At 36.1% G+C, this 19,420-nt stretch overlaps 1 protein-coding gene across 1 annotated transcript in view; it reads left to right on the top strand.

The window, feature by feature from the left end:
* The window catches only part of ZFAND3 (zinc finger AN1-type containing 3), a 135,115-nt gene that overhangs the window by 68,598 nt on the left and 47,097 nt on the right, over positions 1-19,420 (top strand). The window contains exon 4 of the mRNA XM_066546547.1: positions 19,228-19,407. Coding sequence (XP_066402644.1) covers positions 19,228-19,407 — 180 coding nt within the window. The remainder of the gene's footprint in view (positions 1-19,227; positions 19,408-19,420) is intronic.

The following is a 19,420-nucleotide window of genomic DNA, read 5'->3' as shown; positions in this document are numbered from 1 at the left end:
GCCAGGGGTAAGATCCTGTGCTGGCTATGTAAGTGGTTTTTTGTTAGAAAGGTTTTGGGGAAGGGATGGGACTGGGCAGGTAGATATGTGTATAAGTATGTTACGTGTTAGGAGGAATATATATAAAAAACATACTTTGCATATGTAGAGAAATGAATTGAGCTGTGTGTGGCTTATTGTCCTGAGGGAGCTCATTGCAGGTTTTGGTGAACAGTTTGCCTCCTCCGCTTTACCTATCTGACTTTTATAGTTAAAAAAATACTCTATTACTCCAAACATCTGTCAGCCACTATGTCAGTGCCATCTCCAGCAGGACACCTTTAAAACTGGCCTTTGTGAATGTGATTCCAACAGTTTTGGTAGCCATATCAAAAATAAAGGTCTGTTCAATCCCATAACACGCTCTGCCAATAAGATGGGAAAAATTCCTTTAGCCAGGAGAAAATAACAGCAGTAACTATTGTTTCCCATCAATGGAGTCCATTGGAGGTGAAAGCAGAGCTCCTTTAAGAGCAATCAGATTGTCCATTAGGAACCAAAAAATCACAATTTCAAAAGTGACTTTTAGGATCTTTACAGGGAAGATGGTAGAAGTGTGAGGGCTATTAGGCCTGCAGTCATTTTAGGGTCTTGTATTTTTTATTTACTTATAATGTGGTGATACATAGATATATATACAGATCTGTGCATCCACTAATTGTCTACAAAACTAAGTCTATAAAGTGATGTTAAAAAATAAGGACATGGAAGCAGGAAAATAAAAGGATCTGAAGATGTAGGATAAATTTGGAATTTCCCACAAATTACTTCACTATCCTAACAAAACTAATTAATTTTTCTATGATGCCTGGTTTGTCAAATGTGTATTTAGGAGGAATCAATAGCATTTAAATATCTGAGATGAAAATTCAGGTCAGAGTATTGTGTAAACAAAAATAGTGGTTCTTGCAATAAATAATAAATCATCTCAACAAGCAGGAAAAAAGATAGTTTTAATATTTTCCTTTATTCCAGACTTTTACCCCTGACCCTGTAAACTGAGCCCTGATATGTATTTGGGACTATGTGGTGGTTACATTATAAGTTCAGAATTTCACTGGGGTTTTAAGGACATTTTGAACTATGGAAGATATGAGCAAGAGAAATTTAGGCTTCAACACTTAACATAGAAATAGCAAACCATAAAATCACATGTATGTTAATCAAAGATCTTTGAGGCTCTAGCACTGGGAAGCAAACTACTTTACAAGTACAAGGATTCGTTCCATATTGGAAAGGAACTAATTCAGGTTAAGCCTTTCTTTGCTTAGATAGTTTTAACTGAAATCTGAGGCATGTTTAACTAATGTCTGACACAGATCCATTTATTTACTGCTTATATCTTGAAAATTGATGGTCAAATCTTAAAGTATTAACATCAAATGTCAGACACGTTCAGTAACATGTTTGCACGAAGAATTTTATCAGTAGAATCAAAATCCTTGTGTGTTTTCCAAACTGCTTTCCTTCCCCTTTCCTTCTTTTTAATCAGAAAATAACTCAGCAAGTGCTGTGAACATGTTATGACTGTGTTAAATGTCAATGTCAAAAGATGTTCTGAAGAGTTACATTGCTCTCAAATTCCAGAAATCTGCAGGTGAATTGTGTAAGTCACGAAACAGTGAATGGCAACTGGGAAGTTACTTCATTCTTTTGAGTCTGGTGCAATTAAGAGAACAGGAATAAAATGCACTTTGGAGGCTTTGTTTTTCCTCAACATCTTCAAGTTCATTGCAGAGTTCTTTCCCGCACAATCTCCTAAAACATACTTTTTGTATATAAAACACTTTGAAAGTATATATTTTTAAAATCCCTTTTAACCAAATACATAAAATATTAATGAACATACAAAGAATTAAAATCCTGGTGGAATTCTGTAGCTAAAGCAATTTATGTAATAATAGGTGAAGTCACAGAAAATAAATATGAAGTTTTGAAGAATAAATTTTTTCACAGCTGTCTGCCTTTGTAATATTTATATAAAAGACTGTTATTAGCAGAGACCGTGCAACCAATAATAGATACTGAAGGGGAAGGTTTCTTAATCACTAAAAAGATGTCATGAAGTCAGCAAAAATAAAGTAGTAGAGATTTTTGAAGCCTAATGCAAGTTGCCTCTCTTGCACCTCTTCTTTGCTCTTCTTTTCACTTCTAAGAAAATTCAAGTTTTGCATTTGAGTATAGATTTGTATTTTAAAAAGGGCAGAGTAGCATGTCTTGTAATTCTAGCTCATGTATTTACTAAGAATGTGATTTGACAGTATACTGTGTATCAGAGTCTCTGATAATAACTGCCTGTCATGGTACATGATTAAAATAACTTGATGTTTTTTGGTTTTCAGAATTTTTTTTTGTAATTTTCTTTGTCTTGTCTTTTTTCAACATGTTGATTAGAAGAAGCAATGTTATGCTGGCTAGAGAACACAGTAATTGCTACCTTCTTGCTCAGTAAAGCCCTAATTAGTGTGAATGAGCATGAAAAATAGATACTAAAATACAGTAGATAAAGGTAATACTGTGCCACAAGAGAAAAGCTTTCTTCATTGTGACCAAATTCTGGCATATTTAAAGTATTAAGAGGATTAAATGGGTGAATTAAATAGTTGTGCTCTCACACACTATTTGCATTTGAAAAGAGGGACTATGTGGTAGAGTTTAGAGGAGGAAATGGGTCCCAGCCTGCTGTCTCTGCAGGGACAACAGAAATGATAATGGAGCGACTGGGTTTCCTCACAAAAGTTTTTCTTACTGAATCATTTTTAGGAGAGCCGCAGAAATGCATAAATACCATTAGATTTAAGACAGATTTACCTTAGATGTATTTTGTTTGTAGATGTGCTTTTGTTACAAATTTTTGTTACTAAATTACTTTTTAAAATAGTTCAGTGAGTGCTTGGTGTTTATACATATATATTTTTTTTTCCTCTAATAATTTTGAATCTTGATTAACCTAGGACTATTGAGTGCTTTCTTAAAGATGAAAATTATTTTTAAAAAAAGCAGTATGTAAATTGCATGCTGTTATTGCAATATCTCTTTTTGATTTTTATTTTCTGATAAAATTACTGTCAGGTTCATGATACCAAAGAGCATCTTTTCTCTTATGGTGTAGCTAATCACTCTGTTTATTCTCTTTTCTCTCATTATATTTACTTGCTGAATAGAATATCAAATAAATATATTTTGGTTGCACTTACAGTTTAGTTGGATAAAATATGTGAAGTTGTTACCATCTTGGCTGCTTTTTTATTTGCATCTACAGATTTCTAATCACTTCATAATTCAATTATTCATTAGTCTGGTGTGTTTTTAAACAAGCCTTATAAGTTGTTGTTATATACTCTGAACATTTGCAAGAAATAGCAACGCTTCCTAATTGGATACATCTATATTCTAGTGTTCTTTACTTTTCTGATGCAAATTCTAGTTCTTTAGCTCAGATAGTATTTCCAGAAATACATTGTTGGCAGCTGAATACAGACTAGATGTTGAGTTTTGCCTAAACAAATCATGTAACCTCTTGCTTAAAACTTTCAGAAATTCATAGTTGTGGACTTTCTACATCTGACTCCTTCTGAAAAACTGAGCAAGTTCCCAAGGAACTTCTAGACATCAATGATAGATCCATGACATAACACAGTATAGAGAGTTTATCTCCTCTTCTTGTGAAAAATGTAAAACTTTGTAAGCAAGACAAAAGTCTGCAGAGTAGTTTTAGCTTGGCACTTCTGGATCACTTTCATTTGAACTTCAATTAGACAGCAATTTTGTATTAACGTAGAGAGGCTGTGCTATCAACCTCTATTTTTAAAAGCAGATGTCTTTGAAGATATTTTAGTACTAATCAGGCATCCAGGTGGAAAGCTTTCTGTTCTTCACCACATGAGATTTGATGAAAGCCTTTCATTCTGCTGTCATTGAACAGGTAAAGAGAATAGACACTCTCTCAGCATCAGAATAGCAGGCTGAGATTTGTTTCCCTAAAGAAACTGTGAGAACGAGTAGAGAATAGCAGAAGAATAGCTCTGTACCTTTACTGAACTTTCAGTAAAAAGTAAAAATCAGTAAAAAAAGAACTTCTTAAATGTGATAATTCTTGCATGCTTGCTTTGATGAGATTCAGCTGCATTGGGACTGCTTTGCATTTGCCTGGTGTTAATGTGTTTGCTTTCTCAGCAGGCAGGTTAAGAATAAAGTTGCTCTAATTTGCTTCTAGCCATGCGCTTTTTTTCCACTTGTGCTTGATAACAGAAGTAAGAGAATGACCTAAAGAAAAAGAAAGTAAAATTATGCTTACGTGAGAAGACAATGCAAATACAACCTACAGTAGTCTTAACTTTCCTTTTGTATAATGTCTTTAAGATATCATTTGACTGGGGATATTATCAAAAAGGAGGGGAAAGAAAATGTATGAATTGTCCATCAGTGTAACATCTGATACTGCTCCCTAAAACTAAGTGTTGAAAGGAAGACGTGTATCACTGCGATAAAAATACCTTCTACTTTTTCTTTCTGAAAGAAACCTAGAAGGCAGCTAATGCAGAAAATCACAAGCACAAGTCTTGGATTTAGAGGCTGCTGGCAATGTCATTTCTGGGCATGTACAATTATTACTCCTCAGTGACCAATGTCTGCCTCAGTCTTTAGCATGAATTAAACAAAAAGTTTGAGAATCCAGCATTTTACAGACAAGCCTAGTCCTAGCTGTCTTTGTGACTGTAATGCTTTTTAAAAAGTCACTACTTTTCTGCCACCTAATTATGATATGAAAACTAGTCTGGAAATACTTCAGGTGAGTGCCATGTCTTCAACATGAGGGGCTGCTGCAGATTTTCAGGCTGATGCAGTTTTTCTCCTGGCATTGCAAATCAATACAACTGTGTAGTTTTCTTGTAAAGCAAGTTTGATGGGAAATACTGACTGTGTAAATCATCTTTAAATTGACCAGGGAGCATAAGATTCACATTTCTAAAACTACTTTTTTGAGAGAGTGTGGAGAAGGAAAGATATTTCAGGTTTGATAAAGCAAGAATAAGAGAAAGTAGCTCAAGAATCAGACAGTGGTAATTTTTCCATACATTATAATGAGCTACTTCAGGGTTCTCTGGAAAAGGAGAGCAAAAGTCAGGAACTGAAAAGCTCTACATGTCAGCTGTGGCATTACTTCATTTGAAGTTATGCTAGTCACTTTGCTGTTAGCAAAATAACAAACTACTTGAGTATTGTGTAATGTTTATAAAGATGCTACAAGTGCTGTTTCTTTTCAGAAGGGCTGGGTGATCTCCTTTTCAAAAATATTTTTTAAAAACAGGTTTGTTTGTCTAGAAGGATTAAAATAATTAAGCAAGATAAAAACAACAAGCCTTACAAGTCACAAGCACAATGGCTGTTTTCCGAATTTTTGTATTAATTGATTTGTGACATTGAGTTCTTCACACAGTATACAGTGAGCAACTGTATTATTTCTTTTCTGTCATTCTTTCCTCAGCTCCATTTTTTGCTACAGCATTGCTTGCTCTCTTCAAACTGTTTCCTGTGCACAAGTGAGCAATTCCTAAATAATTCATTAATTTGAATAAAATAATGTTTGTACAGGGCCAGCCAAAGCTATGACTAATCAGCACCCTCTCACCAGTTGTGACCAAGGTGCCAGACTAAGCAAATAGGGCAAGCTGTTCTCAGAATTTCTAAAAATACTCAACAAAGAAACCCTTCCTAAATTTGAAATGAATGTTGGTTTCCCGAGTTTGTCATGCATCTCCAGCATGAAATTGGGCTAGTAGCTTAATTTTCCTTATTCATAGCTGTTCCCTATCGCTAAAGACAGTTGGATACCCTTAAAAAATGGTTGTAAAAATATAACTAACAGTACTGAAAGTGTATTTGATAATGCTGAAAAGATCACTCAACAGTAAACACTAACTTAACCTTCAGTCATATAACATGTGACATTTTCCACTCTAAATGGTGTGCAGTTCAATGTAAAGCAGCTTGAAATAATCCAGTTGAACATACTAGAGAAGCTTGGATTTCATCTGCTACCTCTGCCACCATGGTCCCTTCTGGGCTACTAATTTATTTGTCTCTGTTTTAAAAAAAAATCTTTTAAATGAGCAAATTTGAATCTGCTAATTAAAGTAGCATCACAACCACAACTTTGTTTGTTGGTAATTTAATAGAGCAGAATTCAACTTGGGACGGACCAGGCAAAGCAGAAGAAGCACAGCTGTTACTGTAAATGTCTGCAAAACATAAAAATGAGTGTTCTTGCTTAAATTAAATATGAGGTCTTGAAATCTTGTAATTGAAAGTTCAGCTTCTGTAATCATACTGTTTATCTCAGATGTAGGCTGACACCTTCTAGTATAGCCTGGGGAGCTTAGAAATGAAGGAAGCAGGAAGCCAGACCAGTGTTGCAGTCAAGACTGAGTTATGTTCTGAACTGGAGACTGGAGGAGATTATAGATTGAAGTCCCAGAGTGCATTGTAGAGGTCACAAATTAATTAGCAAGGGAGTATGTTGATGGAATTGTATATATGGGTTTCATATCAGAGGGTTTGTAGTGCTAATATGTTCTTAGTCATTGCTGAATTTGGCAGGAGGAAGATAGGGCATAACCAGCAACTCTTTTGAGTCTGTGAAATCGAGTGCAGGAGATTTGCAGATGAATTGCCTTTATGAAACAAGATTTAAGATTCAGAATTTGAGTTCCTATGGAATATATCAGTATAGTTAGCATGCAGGTCTACAAATTAATTTCTCGATTAAAAGTCTTGGAGAAAACATGCATTAGCTTAGAATTTAGTTCTAGGAAAAGAAAAATGCAAATATTGGGCTGTGGATTGATTTAATTACCTGAAATCCCTTCATTTTACTTCTGCTTTCAGTTGAGCTGCCACTTTTATTTGCTGTGAATGTTAATGTACTAATGTTTACAGAAACCTTAGACAACTAATAGAAAAGCAGATGTTTCCTGGTGTTGTCTTCCAGAATATCTAGTGCAGCCTATTTTTTATTTGAATAAATATATAAAACATCTTCTTGTGTGTTTAACCAGTGTTTCTAGAGATAAGCCAAGCCCATACTATGAATATAATTAATGGTTCAATTGCTCCTGTTCCATGTAGAAAAAAAATTCTTTCATTTTTACCTGTGCTAAATATATATTTTTGTTGAAGTTTATTTTATATTTAGGCATTAAAATGTATCTGGTTTTTTATATATGTCACTATGGTCCTAGTATATGATTATGACAATAAAATCTATACTTCAGAACTGAAATTTCTGAAGTTGTTTGCCTCCAATATTTTAATGCACAGACAATTAGGCAGGATTGAAATGTTACCTTACAGCATTTTAGATGAGGACAAACACTGGAGCATCAGTCACAGAGCATTACAAGTTAGATTTGCTGTCACTGTTTCCAAGCCAAATCTATTGAATGGGTAAATGCTTTGCTCCCCTTTTTTGCGTAGATACATTTCTGTTTCTCCAGCAAGATTAGATTTAACATTGGAGATTGTCCTGATAATAGTTGTCATCTAGTGTTCATATATTGAAGAACTTGCAGACTTTAATTAGAAATAGTCAATGCAGTGGATGACAGATTTCTACTCCTGAAGACTGGTATTTGGTGTACCCTGTATTTGAAGTGATACAGGAAATCCTTGTTTTCTGTTTTTCATCTGCATTTCTATTTGCTGGTTCTATTTGAGTGTTGCATGTATTCCCTGTTCAGTTCTGTAGGAAACATACAACCCTTGTCTTTTTTTTTTTTTTTTTTTTTCCCCAGACAGAGAGTTTGTTTTTATTACTTAGGCAGAACAGGGGAAATTGTAAAGCAAGATGGCAGGGTTGTGAGATTAATTTTGTTTTTCCATGCATAGTTGAGTTGCTCACTGTAGTCAGTAGAAGTGGATATTTCAAGAGAGCCGTTTAAGCACTGTATATTGTAGTCGGTTTTTTGCTAGTGTTGGCACTCTGAATGTTTTTTGTTTTTCCAGAGGTCTCTGCCTTAGTCGTCTCAAACTTCTATCAAAATTAAAATCTTGCAGTTAGACATTGTTGGTACCACTCCTTTGTCTCTTAGAAAACTACATTGCTAGTTGTTCCCACAGATTTATACAGCAGAATTTAGCAAAGATGAAATGACATAAGTCTTACTTCTGCAACTATATCTCTTTTTCTCCTATTTAATTTAAAATTTATCATTCAAGTTTGATAATGTGCTGCACAGCAAAGTGGTGCAACTTTGGGGGTTTTTTCCCCTTTTTCTTCTTTTTTATCCCCCTCCTTCCTCACTGAAGAAAGTAGATGTAGTTTGTGTTTTGGAAAAAAAAATCTGTAATGGTCCCCAGTCATGTGGAAGATGAGCGTTTCTGCTTTGTTTTATGTGTCAGAAAGAGGATCAAGGGCATTGTTTTTGTTGATTGTTTGAGATGAAAAGGATGGATTTAGTTACCAAGTTGCTTCAGTTAAATAATCAAATTTGCCATAGCAGTGCTTATTCTAAAATTGATATACATAAAAAGAGACTCTTCAAAAATGTTTTTACAGAAATAAGGAAGCTTTTTTTTTTCTGCTGAAGATGATTAGCATAGAAATCAATGCAGGGAAGGAAGGTTTTGGAAAATGCTGCCTAATAGAACACCTCCCTCTGGTGGTAGATATTACAGTTCAGTCTGCTCGGTCACACCGAGACTGGAACCTTCATGGCGGGAATGCCACTGCTACTGAAGAGCTAGGAGAACTTCTTAAAAAGATAATGGAATTGCATATATAGTCTCCTCCCCCCTGGGTATGATGGGGGAGGTTTAGGCTGCTTGACCCCCTTCACTCTGAATTTGTCAGGTAATCCATACTTTCTTCTCCTCCCATCTTGCTGCTAGGATTTGTTGCATTTTGCCATCTTTGCTGGGCTGTAGGAATAGGCTCTGTGGATGTTGGTGCTTTAAGCAGGTAATGAGAACAGTATGCACGAAACAGCTTATAGCTTCTAGCAATCATTTGGCTTGTTCTGAAAATTTAATTAATCTCTTAGTTCATTCATATTTAGCTGCTTGGTTTGAATTTCATGTGCCAGTATTCAGTTAGTTTCCAAAGTAATATCTATAATTACTTGTACTTGAAACACAATTAGCCACCTTAACTGGAGGAGAAAGGTTGCTGTTAACAGTTTATCTTGTAGGGTATTAATGCCAAGAAACATATTACTTCAAAGATTATTTTTTTTTGTCAGCTGAACAGGGATGGGTTCAATCCATCAATCAGGCATGTGAGCTCCCAAAAAGGCTGTAGAATTGTTATTTCTAGCTCTGTTTAGGCATAACAAGAATGCTTTAAAATGCTTCTTGAGGGCATATTATAGTTCCTTGCTTTTCATGCCCATTACGCTTCAGAAAGTGTAGCAAACAAGCAGAATGTGTGAGAATAACATTTTTGATCCTTGTTTTCCTTTCTGTTTAGTAAGCATTTTATGGTGATTTTTCCTGTTGTTATTTCACAGCATAGTGAAACCTGCTTCTATTCCCCCCATCCAGGCTGAACATTCAAAACGCTTTTAGCTTTGTTTTGTATGTCATTAATAGAAAAACCTGGGAAATCTTGTAAATCTTCTCCAAGGCTCCAGTTCAAAAGCAAAAAATCTGGGACATTTTCATGAGTAGGAGTCCTAATTCCATGACTGTGACCTGTTAAACTCAGAGAAACAAAACTTTAGACATGGAGGACTGGCTACAGAAGCCCATTTTTATGTGCAGGATCCCAGTGTTACCAGCATTTAATTAATGCATTGTTCAAGGTCAGCACATCACTGCTCTGATTTGCTTAGTGCTATTTAGACTCCCCTTTAAGGGATTTCACACCTATTGAGCCATCTAGCAACCCTTTGCAAGCCAGAGCTCTGGAAACACCACTGGGGAAAGGTTATTTTTCCATATCTGCATTAACTTGGAAGTGATAGCACAGGAAGTCAGATCACATCAGATGACAAATCACGGATATGAGAAGCAAAAGGATTGTTTTCTTCTTACACCTCTTTTATTGCACTTTGTCTTAATATGGAGATACAGACGTAGACAAGAGTGGGTGTTTTAGGCAATTTCAGCAATGATTCTCCAGCACTGACAAGCAGAAGGATCATTTCATCATCATAAGAGATGCTTTAAGTTCTCATGTCTTTGTTACTTAAAAATAAGGTGAATTGAGCAGAAGTGTATTTATCTGTGTTTTCCACTGAAGGGACAGGAATGCAACATTCTGAGGAGAGCAGTTTTTCTATTCCTTTTCCTTTTTGACACTTTTCTGGGGTTTTTTTTGCGTTAAAAGAAGCATCAATATCAAAATAGTTAGCATTTGTAAGGAAAAAAACACTTAAAAATCCATGAACTTCAGATATTAACTCGATATATTACTTTTTTGTAATAAATTTTGTACCAATTTCCAATGTTGAGATGTGTTCCAGCTTTTTTCTTTGGGACCAATTTGCTAATAATGAAAATTATTGTTGTCTTTGACTTATATTCAACACTTCTAATGCCTTCTTCTAAAAGACAATTTTAATAAGATATAAAGAAACTTTTATTAATTCAAAACTTCGTCATGTTTTGTTGCTCACAGAGAGGCCCAAGCAATGTTTATTTTATGTAGGCATTCGATTTCTGTGTCTGATACTTTTGTTCCTAAAGGACTGGAAAATAAATATTTGTATTTAAAGTTCACTGAGAATAAGCATGGTATGCTTAAGTACGGGCTTGGTTTCTGAGCCATGGTGTTCCATAGTCAAAATTTAATGTAGCATGGTGGTTTGTGGCACCCGCACCTAGGGAGACTTCTCAGTGTTTGAGCTTTGGGATTTGTAAACCTAAGCCAGCCTTTCTTTTCTTTGTCCTTTAGCTCTTGCCTTTTTTTTGTTGGATGGTTGGTTGTTTTTTGGTTTGGTTTTTTGTTGTTGTTGCTGGCAGGTTGAACACTACTCTCCAGCATTTCTATTATAGAATGTGGTGGAGGGGCTGGTAAGTGGGAGACTACAGCCACTCCCTTAAACTTCTGGACTCCTTGCATAGTTAATAAGCTCTGGAACTTGGAGCTAAGGCAGCAAGGGGTCAGATGAGATTTCAGGGGGTGTTCTCACTTGTATGATTAAAACATTACTTCAGTTTTCTTCATATTATTGTAGATTATTGAAGTTACAGCTTGCTCATATAAACTCTAACCATTGCAAAGTTGCTGCCCCAGCAACAGAGGACTATCAGACTGGGAGTTTACTCTCCACATTTTCCTGTAGCTAGTTTGTATGAAAGGCAGATGTGTATTACAAGAAGAAGCATCAGGTTGCAGTAAGATTGAGAAGAGTAGGAAGATTACCCTTTATACTTCATTATTCATTGCTTTGGTGGTAAAACCTAAATAGTGAGAAAATACTAAATCTTCCTTACAGACACACATTTCAAAGTGTTTGGTTGGCTCTGGGAAAATGAGGCCAGGAAATGGGAGTGCCTGCTCTCCCTTTTCTTCCAGAACAGCCTCTGGGCTGTTCAAAGGAAAAGAATCTGATAAATAAGTGGTTCTGGGAGATGTTTTGAGAGTATTGGTAGTTATTAAGGTGCCCTAACTGAAGATAAGGGCGAGGGAACTGATGAGTGGTTTACTGCTAAGCAAGGTTTAATCTGCTGCATAGGCCTTTGGTCCCTTGTGAAAATCCTGTCAATTTATGACATAGTCGAACATTTGGGAATGCTTGAACCATAAATGTGACTATTATTGACAGAAAATGAGGCAAATGTACACGTTAATTGGAATCACATAAATTGGACTGGAGGAATTAATTAAAAAATAATAGACATGTGTCTTGAAATTGGAAGGTTCTCTCTAGATATTGGAAAGGGCATGGTAAAGGTGACTTGAAAGATAGCTCCAGTATAAGAAAAGCTAATTGAAACATTTCTTTTATTAAAATAATAGTTCTTATGTGTCCAGAATAAATATGAGTTGTAATTAAATTCTGTCAGTTAACAATCCCATTTTCAAGATCTCTCATTTATTATAAATGCACCTTGAAAAGTTCACTTCATTAGTTTGTTTCGTAGGACTCACTGCTTTTGCAAAGTGCTTGCTTTATGGGTTCATGGGTCAGTTTCCTCCACCAGAACAAATGTTTCTCCCCCTTTAGGTGCGTAAGTTTTGATGTCTCATCACTCTGAATTTAGTTCAAACTTGTGCTTTTACTAGTCTGTTTGGTTTCATGAAGGGACAGCAATAGTGAAAGAATTCTAGTGATAAACATACCAAAATATAGGGGAATAATAGATGTGCAGTTTTTATGGGTGTTGCTCTTAGTCTTTTATGCTTGCTTTTTTGAGCATTTTCTAGAATGCCTCATCTGTTGTAAAATACCCATGTCACACGGTTTCCAAGTTGTCTTTGAGAGCAAATTCTATGGATCACAGCTGCTTAGATGTTTTCTCCAGGTACTTTTTAAAAATTTTCCCATGTTTAATTCTGTTGTATCTCTGCTGTATTACCCTAAGATCATGTTAAATGTTTGTTCTTTTTAAGCGCCATATGGGTCTTCAAATGGCTGCAGGATTTTACTTTTCCTGGCTGTTAAGTAGTGGAGCTCCTTGTCTTGTTTCTTGGAGTTGGTAAAATTGTTGAGATTGCCATCTTTAGCAGAGGAGCATTGTAAGAGTCCTTGGCAAGCTGCCCACTCAGTTGGTGTCTTACTAGTCCACTCTAGTATATGCTCTTCCTAATGAATACCCGCTCTGTGTATCATTGAAAAATAAAATATTTCTTGCAGTCATGATGGAGTGGTTTCTTTGTCTTCCTCAGTTAAATTTCATGCTTTACCCTTGCACTGGTCTATTACCAATATCCTTTGATACAGATTCAAGAATCTGTAGAATGTCAATTAGTTGGGTATTAAATTGTCTTCATGCCCTAGTTTACCAGATGCAGGTGCTGTATAAGCTAAGCCCCTCACTGGTTTTAGGTTTTCCAATGTAACAGTACCTTCAAGTAGAGCTTTTTCACTGTATGTACTCTATAATAAATTTAAGTATGAATGCTAACTGTGGATCTTAGGGATTCTCTAACAGGAAATTTAAAGTGGATTGTTAAAATAGGAGTTTACTCTTCATGGCTTCAGCAGTTTGGATCCTGTAAAAGTCAATAATATTTATTCTTTTTATGTTGGTGAGTTTTCTCAAGTAATGACATTTTAGTTGGAATAATGTAAGTCTGCTACTTTACGTAAGAATGGGAAATGTGACACCAGGTACAGAAGTTTTCAGTGACCTTGTTCTTGTACTGAAATAGCTACAGTAAGCAAATTGTGATTATCGGGCAGAGCAAGGAGTATTTGTTCTGTGGAGTAGCCATTCTCAGGGGATACTTTGTAGATGATAATGAAATTCCTATTTCATCAATTTAGGATTTCACAACTGCTTTGAAAATGATGGGATCATATGCTGTAAAAATGACAATTTTTTCATGTCTGTTGTGCAGTGTGTTATAAGCCTGGTTAATACAGTTACTGTAGATTCTTTTGTACAAGACTGCATTTTCCTTCCTTAAAAACATGTCTGCATATATAATAATGACCTGGATCTTAAGTTGAAGGTCATCTCTAACAATGTTATGCTTGTTGTCTCAATAGTCTTTGCTTATTAGCTATTCATGAATTTTCTTGCTAAATAATAGCAAAATCTGGTAGTCAAATCTAGAGGTTCCTGTGTAAGTTTGGGGAAGAATCATTTTATTGAGCCAAGGGAAATAAGGTTTATTCTGGAATGTCGTCTTTAAGAAATTAGTGTCTTTTTGGAGAAAAAACCAGGTCAAAACACATCATCAGCAGACTTCCTCCCACCCATCAAAAACCCAACCAACCAAAAAAAACCCCAAAAAACTCTACAACAAAACCCCCACCAAGCTAAATCCCCAAAATATTGATACATTGCATAAGATTTACGAATAAGGCAGTGATATATGCCTTGGTCCTTATGCCTGAGTGATAAATACATGTAGTTGCAGTTGTGTTGTCTCAGTGTTTTCCACCCTTGCAGATGCATCTTTTTTATTTTGCTTTTGTAGTACTTCTCTGTTTATTTGAAAAGATAATGAAATGCTTATGAAGAACTCCGTATATGCAATATGCAAAGCTCAGTGTTATTTGAAATGTATTAATAATGTGTTGAAATTTTTAAAAGTATAGCAATCATAGAGGATAACTTAGCATAAAGAACTCATTTCAGTTTTTCTTCATGAAGAAGAAAAGCTGAAAAAAGAGAAAATGTTGTATTTATGAATAAAACCCCTAAGAGGCTGAGTAGCTTTCCTGTATCATACATGCTCATAACTCTTAATAAGGTTGTTTTACAGAAAATCACCTTTCTAGTATTTTTACTGTTTAATTCTTTTAGTAGAATTTTTCTTTTAATTCACTTAGAATTAAAAGAATTCTTTCTTTTAATTCACTTTGTACTGTGAAAACTATGAGATCTACTGATAGTTCATATAAGAAAATACTGCAATTGTAATTTTGTACTTTGCAGTATAATATATTTTATTTATATATTTATAAATATAATTTAATTAATACATACCTCTTGTACCTTTTTATGACTTTGTTTGTCACCTCTTAATGCAAATGCTTGTGCGTATTCTATGGTGCATTCCCATAATAGCCAGATATCTGTGTTTATTCTCCAAGTGGGCTATTGCATCTTTCTGTCTGCATGTTATTTAAAAAGAAAAAAGCTAAAACTTCTCTTTCCAAGTGGAGTTTTATTGCCAGACCATTACTGGAGCTCTAGATTACATTCAGTATATACTGAAAGTGAAGGTTTTATCCATCTCACCTTATTTTATTATGCAAAAAGTAGTTATGTATGAATGACACTTGAAATGCCTTCAGTAAGCTGTGAACCAGAGAAGTTAGTGAAGAGTTCTCCACAGGTAAATAAAATCTTTGGGCCTTTCAGTACTATTCCCAGGCCATATGTGAACAGTTTCTCTGTTCTCAGTTCTGTGAACAGACACATGAAGAAAAGGAAAAAAAGGCCATAACTTAAAGATTTCACAGTAGCAGTTTCAATGTCATAACATTTGTTACTTCCCACAGAGTACTCTCAGAAAGCAGTTCCTTTTAATTTTGGAACTGTTTTCTGAGAAGAATACTGCAAATCTGTTGTGTACATTGGGATACTAATGGACTGGAAACATTTGATGTTATACCAACACATTAATTTATGCTCTGTAAAAGAACAAGTTGCTCTGGGAATAAAAAACATGCAGATTGTGCATTTAATGCAGGGTAAGACGCTAACACTCTCCAAATAACCTTTTTGCTAGCTCACATTGCTAAGTTATGGGAACTGTAGGATTGAAGAATAAGGAAGTGTAATATTTCTTATTGGTTAAAATAATTACTTTAAAGACTCTGATTTTCTTCCCTTAGCAAGCTGTTTACTCTGACACCTCTTCCATCACATATTTGAATGAACTTATTCTTTTTAATAAAACATTTGTATTTTTGGAGATAGCATGATGTCTTATGTCATAGCAGGAGTGCAAATGAAGAAACAGTCTGGCTTAGTGTTAAGTCATTTCATGTAGTACTTTAAAATGCCTGTCTTTTTCAGAAGAAATGCTTTGTGATATGCTGATAATGTTCTCACTTACCATTTGCCGTAAGTTTTAACTGAATGTAATCACAGAAGTTACCAGAAGCCGTGAAGGGTGATTTCCTGCTTAGTCACAGAGCCCTTAGTTAAGCAAAAGTCCAGAACTCAAGATTTTCTTCAGTAGTTTGTTGGATATTGATGGCTAAAGAAGGCTACATACTGAAATTGGGACTGTCTGATTTCCTGTGTCACAGAATCAAGTATTTTAGGGGTGGAAGGGGTTGGATGTCCTGTTTGTTCTTGAGGCAGTGGGTGAAATGAAACATGCTGGGAAGATGAGCTCTTGAAGGTTGCTCACCATAGCCTGGTAGCAGTACCTGGACAACTGAGCTTGAAAGTTTTAGGGCTGTGCAGAAAGTGTGATTTTGTGTGGCAACTCCTGTTTTATGAGCTAGAATCAGAAGCTGTAAAGGCAATGGCTTTCATTCTTAATGGTAGCTTATTAATAAAAATGGGCAAGAGATTGTCCTGCAAAAGAAGGTCTTACCTGAAGTCTGGAAACACATGCATCTTCTTGCCTTCCTTTAGTCTAAGCTATTAGAATTCATTGTATATATAGAATATGAAGTGATTGAATCATGTCTGTCCATTCACATAGTTGTTTTGTTTGCAAAGAAATACTAAGCAACAAAACAAAAATAACACTCTTAGTATTAATATCCAGTGCACGAGAGCTCTGAGATATTCTGTTCTTGCTCAACTATTTGAGATACTGGCTGCATAACCCTTGACCTCAACAAAGCAAAAGGATTTTGGAGCTTGAAGCAGCTGACAGCTGCTTATTCTTAGCAGCTTTTCTACCAAGCAGTAATAGTTTATTGACAGTATTTCATGCAGTATTTGTTGATAGATCTTTCCCTCTACTATTTCTTCATGTTTGCAGGAAAGAGCAAATTTTTGTGTGTTATTTTGATGTTGACTCCACCATATTGTTAACAACAGAATACTTTGCAGTTTAACAAAAAAAAAAAAACCCACCACAGCCACCCAAAAAAGCCCCAAAAACCAAACCCACCAAACCTGAAGGCAGTGGAGAAAGGGAGACAATGTTGAGAGTAAAAAGAAAACATCTTTTCTAACAAATGGAGAAGGCTTGTGTTAAAAACTGCAAAGATGCGTTTTGTTGACTAGGAATGGGCAGTGCAGGTTTCATGGACTTTAGGTCACCCTTGTGCATTTTGGCACAGATTTTGCTAGTATAGTGAAAGTCTCAGGAAAAATTTTTTAAAAATTAAAGTGTTTATCATGACTTTCCAATTAAATAGGAACTTCTGCAGATGGTGATTAATGTCTTGCCAACTCTTATTCTGATTTTTCCTTGTTGAGATTATTAGGTGAGGTCATTGTTCTGTCAACAGAATTGCATTCTGATTTTAATCAGAATAAAGCTTACCTTTCAAAACTTGCCAGGGTCTTGCCTGTATCATGTGTGTATTTTTGTTTTATTTGTTAAGCAGTTAAGGCTTAACTGGATTTATTCAGGCTCAGCTCTCCTGGAAATACTGCCAACTTTTATGGTGCTTGCAGGAAGAGCAAGGTGATCTGCAAGTTATTTGAGTTAATGAGAGTCCTAGTTTACAGAAGCCAAATGCCCCCCAATACATGGATGAAATTCAAAGGCAAGCTGCAGTTACAGTTCTTGTGTTTGGGGTCATCAGTCTTAAGGGTTTTCTCAAGTACTGTTGTCTGTAATGAAGAAGGGGCTAAAACAGGGGCAGGAGGTGTTCTTGTGTTCCACTCAACTGAGCAGGCTAAAACTTTTTTGAAAGTTAATTGATTTGCAGTCTGAGTAAAAGTTAGTTCTGAACAGGAGGTCATGGGTTGAGGGAGGCAAAGAGCATTTCACTGCCATGGTGGATTTTGCTGCTGCAGCAGCTCTGAACTGTTAAAATTGCCACAGCTGATTGTGGCTGGTGCAGAAAAGTGTCTGAAGCCTTCTTGATTGCACAAACACAAAATCCAGAAGCCCAATTTGGGTTAGACTTTGTTGATACCTAGTGAGGCCTGAATAGAACATCTTCCTGAGCCCTGTAACTCATCCCTGACAAAAAGCTTCCCACTAGTTTTTCAGAGCTGTATTGTGGAGGTGGATGATTTCCTGTCTGCCACCTTCTCCCTCCTTCTCTTCATCCTCCCCCTCCTCCTCCCTGGCTTTGAGCTTGCTCCTCTCCTATCTAGATTTCTGGCTGACTCTTCCCCAGCAGAAGTTAAGGTATAATTTCTGGCAAATTACTTAAATCCTAAATCAGCATTCAGGGACTGTTTGACTGTAGTGCTTCCCATTCCCAGTGAGTCATGTTGGCAACCTATGTTTCTAACACATCATCATCTGCAAATATTTATAGACTGCTCTGTTTTCTTCTCTGTCATGACATAGTAATGAGCAACCAAATATTGATTTATCTATGTATTTATGTATTGAATAAATTCTACCCTTGTATGTAATTTAGAAAAAATGTACTTAGATACCAAGCGGTGGTGCACTTCAGCTGTCTTTTTTCAAGGAAGACATGAGAGAACTAGATGCTAAGCAAACCAAAATTCACTTGGTTGGCAGGTGTGCTTCCCAGAGGCAGAGTGTACCAGACTGAAATCCAGTTATGTAGCTAGTAGACTAATGCTATAATCAATCATATATCAGGACTGCAGATGTGGGAAGAAGCTTTCAGTGGGGAATTTGCACTTGAAAATATTTCCCCTCAAACCTGAATCTGGTTGGGAGGCAAGGTAAGCTGGAGGGTGGGTGGCATTTGTCAAACACATGGGATTTGGACTATGGGGACAGTTTGGAGACAAGTGTGACTTGGCATTTACTGATAAAAAAAGAAAACTTTGAAAGCCAAATTGTTTGTACACATCTTCAATGTATTTTAGTGATTTACCTTCCATACCTAACTCTCTGCTCAGTAGATCAGTAGGCAGCTTTTAGTGCCAGTGTTGGAGTAAGTGAAGGAAGGAGGAAACACCCCAAACTTTCACCCACTTCCTCCCACACATTCCACCCCAAACACCCATCAAACCAATGATGCAGAGGCAATCCCTCACCAGCTCTCCATGCTAACCTGGCACTGTCTACACTGGCTTTGCCAAAACTGTTTCTGATGGGATTTTGTACAATAGCAGTGAAAAGAGTAACATTCCCATGCGGTATTACATGCCTTGGTTCTTCCCTCATTGGATGTCTGCTCCCTTTATATTTCTGTACATGCTTTGTGTAAACCCTTTTTAAAATGATACTGTGTGCTGTGGTAAGCTTTGAATGCTCTTGGATGGCTGGGGAAACAAGACCTTTGTGTAATGCTGAAAATGTTTTTTCTCCTACAAATAACTTTTAAGTTATTTTAAATCTGAAGTAAAAATTCAAAGGCCGCTGTTTGTGTTTATCAAAGTGGTGATACCTCTGGCGGTATTTTGAGCTTATTTTTATTATATGGGGGTTTTTGCATAAAATTTGATGATTAGACTGAGCAAGTGTGGTGACATATGAAATCTTGGTTTTGCTAGATTTCCAGAAGAAACAGCCAGACGATGACTCTACTCCCAGCACAAGCAACAGCCAGTCAGATTTGTTCTCTGGGGAAACGAACAGTGACAACAGCAATACCTCTCTAACCACGCAGGCCACTAACTCCAACCAGCAACTTTTGACAGAACTGAATGTAACTTCACCCAGCAAAGAGGAATGTAAGTGCACAAG

This window comes from Molothrus aeneus, chromosome 3 (assembly GCF_037042795.1).
Source record: "Molothrus aeneus isolate 106 chromosome 3, BPBGC_Maene_1.0, whole genome shotgun sequence".
Taxonomy (NCBI): Eukaryota; Metazoa; Chordata; class Aves; order Passeriformes; family Icteridae; genus Molothrus; species Molothrus aeneus.
Note: the sequence above shows the minus strand (reverse complement) of the source record. Positions and strands in the feature narration are given on the sequence as shown.